Genomic DNA, 14,738 nt, shown 5'->3' on the forward strand with positions numbered 1-14,738 from the left:
TACTCCCCTGATTTCAAAATGTTTCATCATTTGTGCTTACACTCTGTAGTTTCCTGGCTACGCGCCTATCAAGATATATAATGCCCGTCCACATGTCGCTCGTGTTGTGAGTTCCTGAGACAGCAGAACATTCCGGTACTCCCCTGGCCATCTGTTTCTACGGACCTGTCCCTTCTCGAGCAGGTTTGGGCTGAAATGGAACATCGTTTACGTCAAGCCCAGAATCAGGCAGTGACGTTAGCTGAAATGGGACAAGCGTTGGTTCAGACACGTGGCTTTCTTCAACCGCATAGTGTGTTCTATGCGTCATTGTTGTCAAGCCTGCATCAACGCTAATGGTGGAAACACACGATAGCCTACTGTGAACTGACTTTTGACTCCACATCTCTTCAAGGGTGTGTCACGATGCCTGGTGTCAATTCATACAGATTTCGGTATTATCCTGTCAACAGTTAAACAGTGATTAAGGAAAACACCACAAATAATGGACAGATACTTTATTCCAGTAGTATATGATAAATTGCGGGTTTGTTTTCGCTTTCTTTGTGTTGTTCTTCCAAACTTAAGCATACTCATTTGGCTTAAAGGTCACATGCAACGTAAAACACAACTTTGCAGATTCTGATACCTTTCGGTATGGACTTACCAAAACAAATCATCAAAAATGCAAATTCAAGTTATAAAGTTGAAAAATAACGCGATGAAAAACACCACGCGAAATCGGAGTTCAAACGATTCACTAATTTTCACCCTAAAATTTCTGGGGAAAACGGGTTTCAACAGCTGGGCTGCGCTCATAGCATGTGCGCAGTGAAATAGGTTCGCGCAACTTGGAAGCGGGCTGTCTGGTGAATACTCGGTGAAGGCTTTGGTGTGAGCTATTTTCCTAATGTTTTGTTGATATCTCACAGGCGCGAGCTTTTTATATGTTATGACAGTAAGTAAACTGTTTATATAGTTTCATTTGTCTATTTCACCACACGTCCTTCTTACCGAGTCACTTTCTGAATTTGATACTTAAAAGCAATGTCATTATTTAGCGTTGACAGAATTTCTAACTGTGATATAGATATGTCGTTGTCACAGACAAAACTCAATGTCTTGTTTTATTGACACCTGTGTGTCTGCCTGCCTGTCTGCTAATGACAATATTCAATACACAACTGCTATCACTGACCACATGCAATTTGAACTTAACACCAATCAGGCTATACACCATAAACAAAACGCATTGATTTATGGCCCGAGTTCGGTCTCTGTCACATTATGTAATTACACAGACAGGCAGGTGTGATACTTGAGCACATGACATGTTATGATGTCTGTTGATTGCAAAATGTTATACACAAAATATGAGCATGTATTTACAAAACCCAACATCTCTATATATACACACACAATGAGCTGTGAGGGCGGCATCTGCAAATGAACCAGCCGTTACACTTGAGTGCACACCCACCCGCTCTGACTGGGTTCGGTATCCCGGCTGCTTCGTTTCGAGTGAGGTAAACCCAAGTACAAAATATTGCATTTTTTGATTTGCGATTATACGCTTATAATTTTGTTTATTTGTTTTTTCATAATCAGCAATGCATATTATATGTCATGAAGAAGTGATAATTGTGTTTTAATTATGTTTGATTTTTTGGTTGCATGTGACCTTTAACAAAATATTTTCCTTCGTCAACATACTATATATATACGCCTCATTGTGATTTTATCAACTCAAGTAGTCCACAAAAGGGAGCCCCCAAATGATCATATGACAGGCATAATTTCCTAAATAAATGTGAAGTTATATTACGACTGCTTTCAGTAATGCCTCTTTCGTTATATGTTGGGATTTCTGAAAATATTAATCAAACACATGTTTAAAGTTTTTGAAAGGCATTTAGAAGTTGGATGAACATGAATACATGACACGTTTTATGGATAACAACTTCCTTTTTTATTCTTTACACAACGTTTCAGAGCTAATTCTTGCTCCTTCATCAAGCTCTGAAACGTCGTGTAAAGAATAAAAAAAGTAGTTGTTATCCATAAAACGTGTCATGTATTCAAACCCATGTTTAGTGACATTTCTTACATATGCATGGCAATGTATGGATTAAGTTAATGCGCCTTTACAAAATGTGCCAACCTCAAAACTGCCATCCAGTACGCGACAGTACAGAAATTGTATTTCCCGCTCAGTGTAAAGGCACTTTTGCAGATCACGTGACAACCGGAAGTTGATCGGTGTTGATGGAGGTCGCCATGTTGTGTTGTTGAGTAGCACATGCCTTACCAAATTCAGTTCTTGTTAGGGTGTTATCGCAAAACCCGAGACGATGGCGGGAGAAATTACACATTTTGGTTTTATTTCACCTTTAGGATAACTATTTAAAATAAATATATATCTATCCATACGTCTATTTGTACTTTTTGGCTAGGTTGTTGTTGTCTTCTGTCTCGGAAAACTCGCCGAGTCATTCTTTAATTATCATCAAACTTACTTGTTCCCTGTAAAGTCCGTGAATCTGAGAGTTGATGATGGCGCATCTAGGAGCCCTACCACCAGAGGTAAGATATGTGTGACGACTTATTCTGGTTCTTTTTGTCAAGTACAGATAAATAGTTGCAAATAGACCAACGCAGCCAATCTATTGCAGCAGACATTATGTGCAGGGACTCAGGCCTACATGTTTTGTTATTTTTCATTTATACGTTAAATGCATGCAGTTAATCTAAATAACATCTACATACAGTATAAATACTAATGCATCTAACATTAAAATGTTTGCAACATTAGTTAAAAATTTCTGAATGGACCTATACAGAAGTATAATTTGGCACTAGTATTACTGTCCATGCCAAACTGTCTACGCTTTAGACACACATATAATATAGCAAACACATGCTTCCAATACTCATGCTCATCTCACAATAGGGATTTCCTCGTGGAGTATAATGTATATACTTGGCTAGGATAACATCCATCATCTAATCCTGTTAGTTGTCTTTTACAATAAAGTAAGCATGGTTAGGGGTGAAACTGTATACCACGATATTAGTAGAACCACAGTAATTTTCCTTCAGATCATAATGATCATGAAACCATTGTATGTCACAAGTGAGAGTGATACTGTTGTGTTCAGCCAGTGCCCACTGCTTCTGAGCCATAATTTCTGGTCTGTGTGACAAGTGAGTGGAACTCCACTCATTCACTCACACAATGTTGGTAAATTTCTGCACTTTGTGATCTGTAGTTAGGTGTTGGTGAGTATTTTAGGCCACTTATTTGGAACCAACTGTTTTTCACATTACATTGATATTGAAGGTTGAGTTGAAATAATTGATCAATTTGCTACATTTGAAGTGGTTAATAAGAGATAGTTACTACAGATTTGAGAGCCACTTCACATTACAACTATACAATAGTCCGATAGGACTTCTTTGCTTGTGATGACTCTAGCATATTTAAAACATGACGCTGAATCATCCATGACTACAGACCAGGTGGGTGGGGAATATTTATACCAGTCTCTGTTAAAACAGCAACTCTTTCAATGTTATCGCAAGCTAGGGCTGAGATTAGGGAAATAGGAAAGATGCATACAAGAGAGTTTTCCTCGGATTTCCAGGATTTTTGTTTCATTTTGAACGTTTTTGAGATTGATGTATATTGTAAATCTACAATTAAAGACCCCAAGACCTACGGCAAAATTTTCAGTGTTTTTTTGTGCTTTGTCGTTCTCATGTCTGTAGATGACAGTAATAAAGATAACAACTAGTCTCTGAAATTAACATATTTTACAGAAAAAAAGTTCATAGTAAAAAAATAAAATATAATGAAAAGGAGCCCTGAGACTTTCTTCATTTTCAGAAGGTGTGGAAACCAAGACTTACCATTTTTTCAAGACTTGCAAGGGCTATAATGGATATATTTGCTTCAGGGTCTGTATGACACACTAATGACAGACCACAAAAATAAGCAAAGTTTTTAATCATATTTTTATTTTATGACCACTGAAAAACAGCACTTGGCATTTCCAATGATTTTTTTTTCAAAGTACAAGTAACACTGTTTATTTACGGTGTTTCTATATGTTCAACTTGTATGTTTCGCTTTTCCCACTATTTAGTCTGGACTGTTTGGCATTTTTTCAAATTGGTAGCAATAGTCAGTTTATCAACACTTGTGATGTAGTTCAAACCTCATGTAGGGCTTGTTTTAGGACATTGTTGATTCTATTTGAATGTTGAACTGTGACTGATACCACTATGCCAAAGTAGGTCCATTTTTCATGTTATTTTCCAATATTTTTCTAACACAAGTACCGGTATATTTGATGTAAAAACTAAAGACATGGATATTGTTTAGTTGTTTTGTCTGAAAGAGTTCCCCCGAATAACAATGGTCTGTACCTATTTGATCAAAAGAAACAGGAGTCAACCACATTTTGATGGAATCAATTTGGAGTAAGTCATATGACTATGTCTTTCTAGTGCCTAACAGGCAGCTTGGGTTATCCGGGGTAATAATAGTCAGATTCTGATAAAGCGCCGCGAGCAATCACTTGGTGTTTGGAGACTGTGCACTATTTTTAAGTCTTACTTTGAAGTGATCAAACCTGGAGATTTCCATATTGAACTAGCTAAAGCAAACCATTCTGCAGACACAAGTCCAACAAACACATTAGTTTTAGACCACCCTTTGACTTTAATGTACAGACTGTGTCCTTGTGTATTTATATGAACTTATTGGTGACATTGATGTTTTGTTCCAATTTACCTGCCAAAGACTTATAAGTTATATGCATGGAAACGAATAAGGGAACACATTAAAGTACAAGTGTTCCTTTATTTATTTCCAGAACTTCACTCACAGTGCAATACATACTTTGTGAAGAAACCTGGAAAAGAATAAAGGAACACTTGTACTTTAATGTGTTCCCTTATTCGTTTCCATGAGTATATTTTGGATTTATCTGTGTGTGGTTATTACAGTTAGTGTCGGTGTTTCAGGAGCAAGGCTACATTGCTGACAAGATTGTAAAGGCAGAACGGAGGATCAAGGCCTATCCGTCAGATACTGAGGCCTGGAGTATTCTCATCAGAGATGCGCAGGTACAACATGATTTTGAATGTCATAGCCTATTGTTTTCATTTGAGATTCCACAAAGGTACAATGTGCTAAGCCCATGTATCTCACCCGTGTCTCACTCATGTCATCAGTAGTGTTTTGATTTACATGTTGACATAGGGGCGGTGGGGTAGCCTAGTGGTTAAGGTGGCCGCTCATCATGCCAAAGACCCGGGTTTGATTCCCCACATAGGCACAATGTGTGAAGCCCATTTCTGGTGTCCCCTGCCGTGATATTGCTGGAATATTGCTAAAAGTGGCGTAAAACTAAACCCACTCCTTGACATGTTGACATGGTGGTTGGTGGTCTGTCAGAGATAAGTTAACAGTGTCATGTTCCGACATACAGCCAAATATTGCGTGTGTGGTGATAATCAACCAGAGAGTTAACCATAACTTTCAATTTCAAGAGAACCTATATTTTGTGCATCAAGTTTGTTGCCACTTTTGGAAATGCATCTGAACCATTAATCAGGATGATGACATTCCTAGAAAGCGTTTCTAAACTTCTGGATAAATGATTGATACATGATATATTAATGATGACCTTTCATAAAGCAGAATATTGATGCACATTCCCATTAAAAGCATCTGGCAGCCCCAGTACAATTTGTATTATTCAGAATGGATATGTAGAACAATCACTGCATGAAACATGTTTGAAAATATGTTTGATAATAAATCGCTTTCAATGCATCATGTTGCAACATATTCACTGAATTTCTTGTTTGTTATTTTAGATGAAAAAGATTGAAGACGCGAGGGTTGTCTATGAACGTCTGGTGGAACAGTTTCCAAATGCTGGGAAGTACTGGAAAATCTATATAGAGCAAGAGGTTATTAAGTTTATACCTTATAATTATTGTGATACAGTAGATACAAGGACATAATCCTTAATGTAGGCATTTCCTCATATTTTCTCTCTTGAGAAGAACTTCAGATCTCAGAAAGCTGCATGAAGTGGCCCAGCACCTGTGAAAACAAGGGATTTGGTACAGACCATTACAATCAAATTCATTAAAAACAGATCTCTAACTCTGATATCATACCACTTTGAGAAGATATAAGGGGTTATCTTTTGCCATCTTCTGCCTATCAGAAACAAAGCTTCTAAATCCTTGGTAGGGGTTAGTTAACAAAACATGAAGACCAGCACGTCTGATTTCTTTGTCTCGAAAACCAACTTCATTATCATGTTTTGTAGGCCAGTATTAGAGCTTGCACCAGCGAATGGTTGTGGATAATTTATTCAATGTTGCTTGTGCTCCATGGCATCAATAGCCGAGATGGAGCTCCAGCAGAGGAATGTTTGTGTTATGTTTGTATGTATGGTTTGGTTTAAATCATATTTTTCTAATCATGATTGTAAAGAACTTAAGCTAACTGGATCAAGGACTTGCTCATCTTTCATTGACATTAAGCATTAAAAGTTCTCTCAAATTTCACTTTATACAACATCGTGTATATGGTTATGAGATCTTAAGGCGTATGATCATGAAGGAGAGTTAACAGATCTGATTTTTATTATATTATTGACAATCAAGACATTTGAACGTGAAAAACCTTCACAGGATTTCTGACCCTGCATTTGGAATGTGTCCTTGTTTTTTCTTAAGCATAAATGATTATTGGAAGTGTGAACCAGATGTAGCAACATTTCCGGATGTGATTAAGGAATCATATGCAGACTTTGTCTACATGGATTGCTGAAAGAGGAAATTTGATTGCATGAAAATGATCATTTATGTCTTGTGTATGATGCAGTCTTGAGTTCAGGAAAGTATGCTTTTTGTGAAGTTTCATGATTAGGTTACCATGGTTACTTTACCAAGTTTGTCTTGTGGGTTTATTTCTCTTTTTGAGAATGTTGCATAAAACCACTTCAAACTGACATGGCCTTTGACTTTTCACTGTGTTGTTTCAATTTTTTCTGTGTGGTGAGAATGAGATGTGAAAGTTTTGGTACTTGCAACATAACATCATCTTTCTGCTCGTCCCCAAATTACATTCCAAAACTATTTTGTCCAAAACCCAATACCCAACGTTTAGTTGACTTGACATTTGATGCCAACATATCTGAGCATGTTTAATAAATGCAATTGTATGCTACAATGTGCCAGTCATGCACTCACATTGTATCAAATAATTGTTTCTTTTTGGGGAAGTTAATTCCATGTCTGTGTTAAGTCTTATTTTAATGTAAGAATGTAAACCTCATTGGGGAGAAGTAAGTTATTTCGAGTATCTGTTCATAATACACAGGTACTGTGCATCTTTGTTTAGCTTCACAGAAATCTTTGATGAAAGTTGTAGGGTTTGGGGTGGGGTTTTTCTTTAAAGGGTGATGGCAGATGGACATATATGTTAACCCTGGCTGGGTGGAAACACATCTTGAGCTTGAGACACATTATAACAAAAGCTTATCACAGCTCAATGATTTGGTTAGTACACCAATGGATGTGGTACTGATTTTTCATTGGTTGAATTATGCTTTTATGGAAAGCTTCAGGTTTCGGACCCATTTGGGTCTAATATGGTGAAAATTGTTTGACTACATACAAGATTACGGACGTAAGAAAGGAACTACATTTTTAAAGCTAGTCCTATCTTACACTGTTCAGCTTGTGAGATAGGATGTGCATATAAATATACCATTTATTGTAAGATTTCAGTCTAGGGAAATGATACTTGCAAGTAAGCAAATTTTACTTGATGTGGAGTAAGCATACAAGCCACTTAACACATAATTAAAACTGTTACGTAAGTGCAGGCAAGCGTGAATGTGACTGGGAGAGAAAGATGTTGAACTTGTCATGTTTAATGAAGTTTCTTTTCAGGGATAATTGTCTTTCATTCATTGTTGACATGTTACTGCTTTTTTAACACTATTTATTCATGTGTTGAAAAGTCATGTTTTCATGTAATTAACTCTATTTCAGATTGTTTGTGACAGATTGACAAAATCTTCCATAAAAGTCATTTGTGTACTTAATCACTCGAGCTTGTTTTTAAACATGCTAAGTATTTGGGACATAGCAAGGTTTGGATATAACCATACAGATAATTTTATGATAGGACATGGTGATTAATATTATTTCACAACATGTACAGGTATCAGCTGTTGTACCAAGGTCTTCAGATTGTGGTAATGTTGGCGATGAAATAAACATTACCAACTTAAAAGCTTATCTTACTTATCTTTAGCCTTGTGTTTGTTTACTCTATACATATGTGGAGGGATTATCTTCATGTTTTATGAGGTCACATGTCCTTATAAGTCTCTAGATAAATCCTGAAGCATGCTATAACATGGCTCCCTCTACTCAGTGTAAATGCAAATAGGTATAATCTTTAGCATCCAGGAGTCCCTTGGCCATCATATATGTTTCTTGCCTTTGGAGTTGTGGGCCATTTATGGCTGCAATTCACCGTGCAGTGTGGCATCCCTTGGGCACACCAAAGAGAATCCTGATTCTCCTTTGTGTATATTTATAGTTGTCACCACCATACAAGTGCTCATTGGTTTCACCAAAGGTGTAACTCACTAAGACATGCATGGCGTCCGGCTTTTCCTACATTGAGCTGACCTTCCATGGCATGACTGGAATACTGTTTTAAGCAGCATTAAACCCAACTTAAACTTTGCTCAGTCGTTTTTTGTGTGGTAAATGTTTTCTTGAAAACTGGGAAAGAAATCCTTATTGTCCTGGAATTTACATGCACTACACAAGTGGGAACCACTGCAACATACTGGCACAGAAGGGTATATTGGTGCAATCTGTCATAAAAGGGTATGTTCGTGCAATCTGGCACAGAAGAATATATTGGTGCAATCTAGCACAGAAGGGCCTAGTAATGCCTACTGGTTCAGGAAGGCAAATTGATGCATGTCGGCACAAAATTGTATGTTGTTGCATACTGACATGGTTGGGCATATTGTTTCATACTGGCAAAACTGGGCTGTGTGTTGAATACTGACATGGGAGGGCAAGTTGTTGAAGTCTGGCACAGCAGGGCTTAGTGTTGCATACTGGTTCAGGGAGGTATACTGGTGCATACTGGCATCGTAGGGTATATTGTTGCATACACTATTACAGGCACAGTAGGGTATATTGTTGCATACCGACACAGGAGGTATATTGTTTCATACCGACAGGAGGTATATTGTTTCATACCAACAGGAGGTATATTGTTGCATACACTATTACTGGCACAGTAGGGTGTATTGTTGCATACCGACACAGGAGGGTGTATTGTTGCATACCGAATTGCGAGGGTGTATTGTTGCATACCGACACAGGAGGGTATGTTGTTGCATGCGCTATTACTGGCACAGGAGGGTATATTGTTGCATACTGACACAGGAGGGTGTATTGTTGCATTCCGAAATGGGAGGGTGTATTGTTGCATACCGACACAGGAGGGTATGTTGTTGCATACTGACACAGGAGGTATATTGTTGCATACCGACAGGAGGTATATTGTTGCATACCGACAGGAGGTATATTGTTGCATACACTATTACAGGCACAGTAGGGTATATTGTTGCATGTCGACACAGAGGGTGTATTGTTGCATACCGACACAGGAGGGTATATTGATGCATACAGGCACAGGAGGTATATTGTTCCATACACTATTACAGGCACAGTAGGGTATATTGTTGCATGTCAATGCTGGAGGATGTATTGTTGCATACCGACACTGGAGGGTATATTGTTGTATCCAGGCACAGGAAGGTACATTGCTACACACCCACACAGGAGGGTACATTGTTCCATTATTCCGCATAGGAGGGTGTGTTGTTGCATGCTGACACATGAGGGTGTATTGTTGCATACCGACACAGGAGGGTATATTGCTACATACCAATACATGAGGGTATATTCTTGCATATCGATCGTGAAGGGTATTGCATACCAACACAGGAGGATATATTGTTGCATACCGACACGGGGGTATATTGTAGCATACAGGCACAGGAGGGTAGATTTATACCCATAGGAGAGCATATTGTTGCAGGCAGGCACAGATAGGTATATTGTTCCATGCAGACACAGGAGGGTGTATTGTTGCATACCCACACAGGAGGGTTATATTGTTCGATACCAACTCAGGAGAGTATATTGTTGCATACCGACACAGGTTGGCATACCGACACGGGAGGGTATGTTGTTGCATACCAACACAGGAGGGTGTATTGTTGCATACCGACACAGGAGGGGATATTGTTGCATATCGACACTTGATGGTATATTGTTGCATACAGGCACAGGAGGTATATTGTTGCATACACTATTACAGGCACAGTAGGGTAAACTGTTGCATATCGACACAGGAGGGTGTATTGTTGCATATCGACACAGGAAGGTATAATGTTGCATGCTGGCATGGGAGGGTATAGTGTTGTATACAGGCACAGATAAGTATTTTGTAAATACTCCCACAGGAGGGTATGTTGTTTCATATCGACACTGGAGGGTATATTGTTGCATATCGACACAGGAGGGTGTATTGGTGCATATTGACACAGAGGGTATATTGTTGCATACTGGCATGGGAGGGTATAGTGTTGCATTCAGGCACAGATAAGTATTTTGTAAATACTCCCACAGGAGGGTATATTGTTGCATATCGACACTGGAGGGTATATTGTTGCATACAGGCACAGGAGGTATATTGTTGCATACACTATTACAGGCACAGTAGGGTATATTGTTGCATGTCGACACAGAGGGTGTATTGTTGCATAACGACAAAGGAGGGTATATTGTTCGATACCAACTCAGGAGAGTATTTTGTTGCATACCGACACAGGTTGGCATACCGACACGGGAGGGTATGTTGTTGCATACCGATACAGGAGCTATATTGTTGCATACCGACAGGAGGTATATTGTTGCATGCACTATTACTGGCACAGTAGGGTGTATTGTTGCATACCGACAGGAGGTATATTGTTGCATGCACTATTACTGACACAGGAAGGTGTATTGTTGCATACCGACAGGATGTATATTGTTGCATGCACTATTACTGGCACAGGGGGATATATTGTTGCATACTGACACAGGAGGGTGTATTGTCGCATACCGACACAGGAGGGTATATTGTTGCATATTGGCACAGGAGGGTGTGTTGTTAATACCGACACAGGATAGTATACTGTTGCTCACCTAAGTATTTTGTCATTGAGTAAGTTTACTAAGCAGGTATGTTCTGCCTTATGTCATACCTAATTAAAACCAACTTAAATATAATGGAAATAATTTCATAAAAAATCACTCATCCTATACTGACAATTGCAATCAAGGTCTTTTTCATTATGCAAGCGATTTTTATAAATATATTGCGTACGCATTTGTTTTAAACGTTTTGCGTATCAAACATTTTAAATGCGTAATTGGTACGCAACAATTATTTTTCAATGCGTAGTTGGAAATTTTCTATGCATATTTTACCGGGATAAGCAGCTTATCTAGGCCTCTGCTTTTCTAACACAGCTATTATAAGCCACTCGCAATAATTTCAAAGAGCAAAGTTACGTCATGTTCACTGCTTCACAGACAGTATGGTGTATTTAGTGACATAGACCTCAGTGGGTGAGTGTATTTGTACACACTAACAAAACCTCTGATGATAGCAGATATTTGTACACACTGACAATAACCTCTTGGGTTAGTGTGTTCCTACATATTGACATTAACCTGAAAGGGAAACAGGGCGGTTGGGTAGCCAAGTGGTTAAAGCGAGGACCCGGGTTCAATTCCCTACATGGGTACAATGTGTGAAGCCCATTTCTGGTGTCCCCTGCCGTGAAATTGCTGGAATATTGCTAAAAGCAGCGTAAACCATACTCACTCAAAGGGAAACAACTCTACTTAGAAAGCATCAAAGTATGGATCAGGTCTTTCCTCTGTTGAATGTTAGTTTGATTATTATGGACTATAATATCTGCAGTTTTACTTGTTCTCAGCAACCGTATCAATGCACTGCATGACACGTCACTTTTCGGAGGATCGAGAATGAGAAGCTGTCTTTTATGACAAAGAACATACAATAAAGAGGTTCAACCAAACTGACATATTTTTGTGGATGTGTATTGCGAAATCAGACAAATTATTCCAAGACATTATTATTTACTATTTATATTGTATTTCTTGCTAGGTATACTTTATACTCAGATAAAAATATTTCTGTGTGTATGATCTCGTAAAATAAGCCAATGGCTAACTATCGACTGTATGCACATTTTTCACTAATCTACAGGTGATTAGATTAAAAAATACCCAACAATATAACTTCAAAGAAGTTTGGTTCAATGGTTGAATGGAAAGAGTTATTATCAGATATAATATATTCCAATGTCAAGTTATTTTAGTTGCATGTTTTACATATTTTATAAAATAATAGCGCTTTGGAATAATTGACTGCTATTGCGCTGTAATTTGTATCCATGAAACAGGGTATTCAGTAACTGTTGAGGACTCGGACACTCCTGCTGCACACAATCAATGAGATAGCACACATGACATCTAGTGGTGGTCTGATTGATTGAAATAATCGAAGACTGGTCGCAGTGGCCGAACGACCAAGCAATCAATCACATTTTCTCATAATCGAACAAAAACAATTTTGGAACCGCTGTAATAGTGTTTGAAATACTTGATGATGGAACATATCTAGGACGTTGTCAGGGCCTGAAAATGTGTTTATTTCTTAGAAAACTCGCTCCACTTTCTGAAAAGTCATGACTGAATATTTCTTGAAGAATCTGGGAAGTTAATGTTACACTGGAACTGAATCATTTTACACTGGATGTGAAATCTGCAAATGTAATTTGTGCTGTTATTAAAAAACAACAGAGAACCAATGTTTTTTTCTTTATACTTATTTGCAACTACAACATGAATAGGAAAATCTAAAAAATGATGCTAACCAATTTTTTTCGATGATTGGTCGTTGGTATTGAACCAATCATCAATTGTGAGTTTTCAACCAATTCCCAACACTAATGACATCTATTTATCAGTCAACATACTAACATTGACTCCTTTGTACAGCTTAGATTTGGACATATTCTATGTGCTATACTATGCCTACATACATAAACTCTTTTGACAAATCCTTTCTTGTTGCTTTGCCACGTGCATATTACACAACATGTAAGAAATTCACCACTTCAAAGCCTTTTTATAACCCAATCTTAGACTGAATGATTACGTCAAACATGAGAAATGTCAAATGCAAACCACTGATCGCTGTATGTCCTTGACACCTACACATTGACAATAACATCTGGTCATCATAGATATGTGGGTATGTTGATACACAGACAAAAGTCAGATAGGTGGGTGGGCGTATTTGTACATGTGGACAAAACCTGTGTGTTTCTGACAATATTGTGTGAAGTCATGTTTAATGAACACTTGTCTATTATCAGTAATCCAATATGGTCAGTATGACCAAAACTGAAACCCATAAAATCAGGAAAGCAAATTTATAGCCCAAATTTTTTTGTTTCAACAGCACATTGATAGGTGGGGGTATTTGTCCACAATCACTGTGAATAACTTCAAATTTGTTTCAAAATATATATACATGAGGCCAGACCAATTGTATTTCTTGTTTTACCAGTCGTATATTTTTCAAGAATAAAAAAAAAAATACAAATTTTTCTCTGCTCAAAAAATAAAATCCTCATGTTTTTATTTGCCCAAAATGTAAACTTGCCACACAAAAATTTTTTTTTTTAAAAATTGTTTTTTGCCCCATACACACTTCATAAATTGCCAAAAATAAAATACTTTTTAAACTTTTAGTATTTAAAAGGAATATTACTTCGACTGATTTTTATTTTTTATTTTCTGTTTTCTGAGGGCAAAAATCTGTAAAACAAGAAATAAAATTGGTCTGGCCTAATGAGAATGTATCAAATTCCCCAAAATTTCAGTCAGACAGTCTTGCAACTTTGCAAAGTGACTTGTCGAGATAGTATGTTGCCCGTTCTCAACTTTATAAAAAATGTAACAAAAGGATAAACATAAGAATAGTACCCGTTTTTGTTCCACGTAAATACCAATACATAGGTGTAATGGCTATTTAGTAACTATATAATCTTCTGAATCAAATTCCAGATCTGATTCATCCACATCTTGAAACTCAGACCTACAGTCTTGATCAAGTGCAGATTCATGTTTTTTGGAGTAGGCATTTCTGCCTCACCCTGGACGGTGGGGTAGCCTAGTGGTTAAGCGTTCTCTCGTTATGCCAAAGACCTGAGTTCGATTCCCCACATGGGCACAATGTGTGAAGGCCATTTCTGGTGTCCCTTGCGATTATTCAACCAAGTTCCAGTAATTATACACACGGATGGTAACCCCGGGGTTTAAAATGTATAGACATTGACAATAACCTAAGATGTGTATGTACATATTGACAACATCATAGAGGACTGGGTATATTTGTACATATTGTCAATACCCTCATATGGGTATGTACATATTGACAACATCGTAGAGGACTGGGTATATTTGTACATATTGTCAATACCCTCATATGGGTATGTACATATTGACAACATCGTAGAGGACTGGGTATATTTGTACATATT

At 37.7% G+C, this 14,738-nt stretch overlaps 1 protein-coding gene across 1 annotated transcript; it reads left to right on the forward strand.

The window, feature by feature from the left end:
• Positions 1 to 2,236: 2,236 nt before the first annotated feature.
• Positions 2,237 to 8,308, forward strand: LOC124292525 (cleavage stimulation factor subunit 3-like). The gene is made up of 3 exons (XM_046729645.1): positions 2,237 to 2,562; positions 5,008 to 5,109; positions 5,866 to 8,308. The coding sequence occupies exons 1-3, from the start codon at positions 2,530 to 2,532 to the stop codon at positions 6,013 to 6,015; spliced, it is 285 nt and encodes a 94-aa protein (XP_046585601.1). The 5' UTR covers positions 2,237 to 2,529; the 3' UTR covers positions 6,016 to 8,308.
• Positions 8,309 to 14,738: the final 6,430 nt, after the last annotated feature.

The sequence above is a fragment of the Haliotis rubra genome, unplaced genomic scaffold (genome assembly GCF_003918875.1).
Source record: "Haliotis rubra isolate DU_JTF1 unplaced genomic scaffold, ASM391887v1 Scf52, whole genome shotgun sequence".
Lineage (NCBI taxonomy): Eukaryota > Metazoa > Mollusca > Gastropoda > Lepetellida > Haliotidae > Haliotis > Haliotis rubra.

Coding starts and splice junctions, on each gene's coding strand:
- LOC124292525 (XM_046729645.1), top strand. CDS start 2,530: ATGATGGCGCATCTAGGAGCCCTACCACCAGAG. Junction 2,563..5,007: donor TAGGAGCCCTACCACCAGAG/GTAAGATATGTG, acceptor TCGGTGTTTCAG/GAGCAAGGCTACATTGCTGA. Junction 5,110..5,865: donor TTCTCATCAGAGATGCGCAG/GTACAACATGAT, acceptor TTGTTATTTTAG/ATGAAAAAGATTGAAGACGC.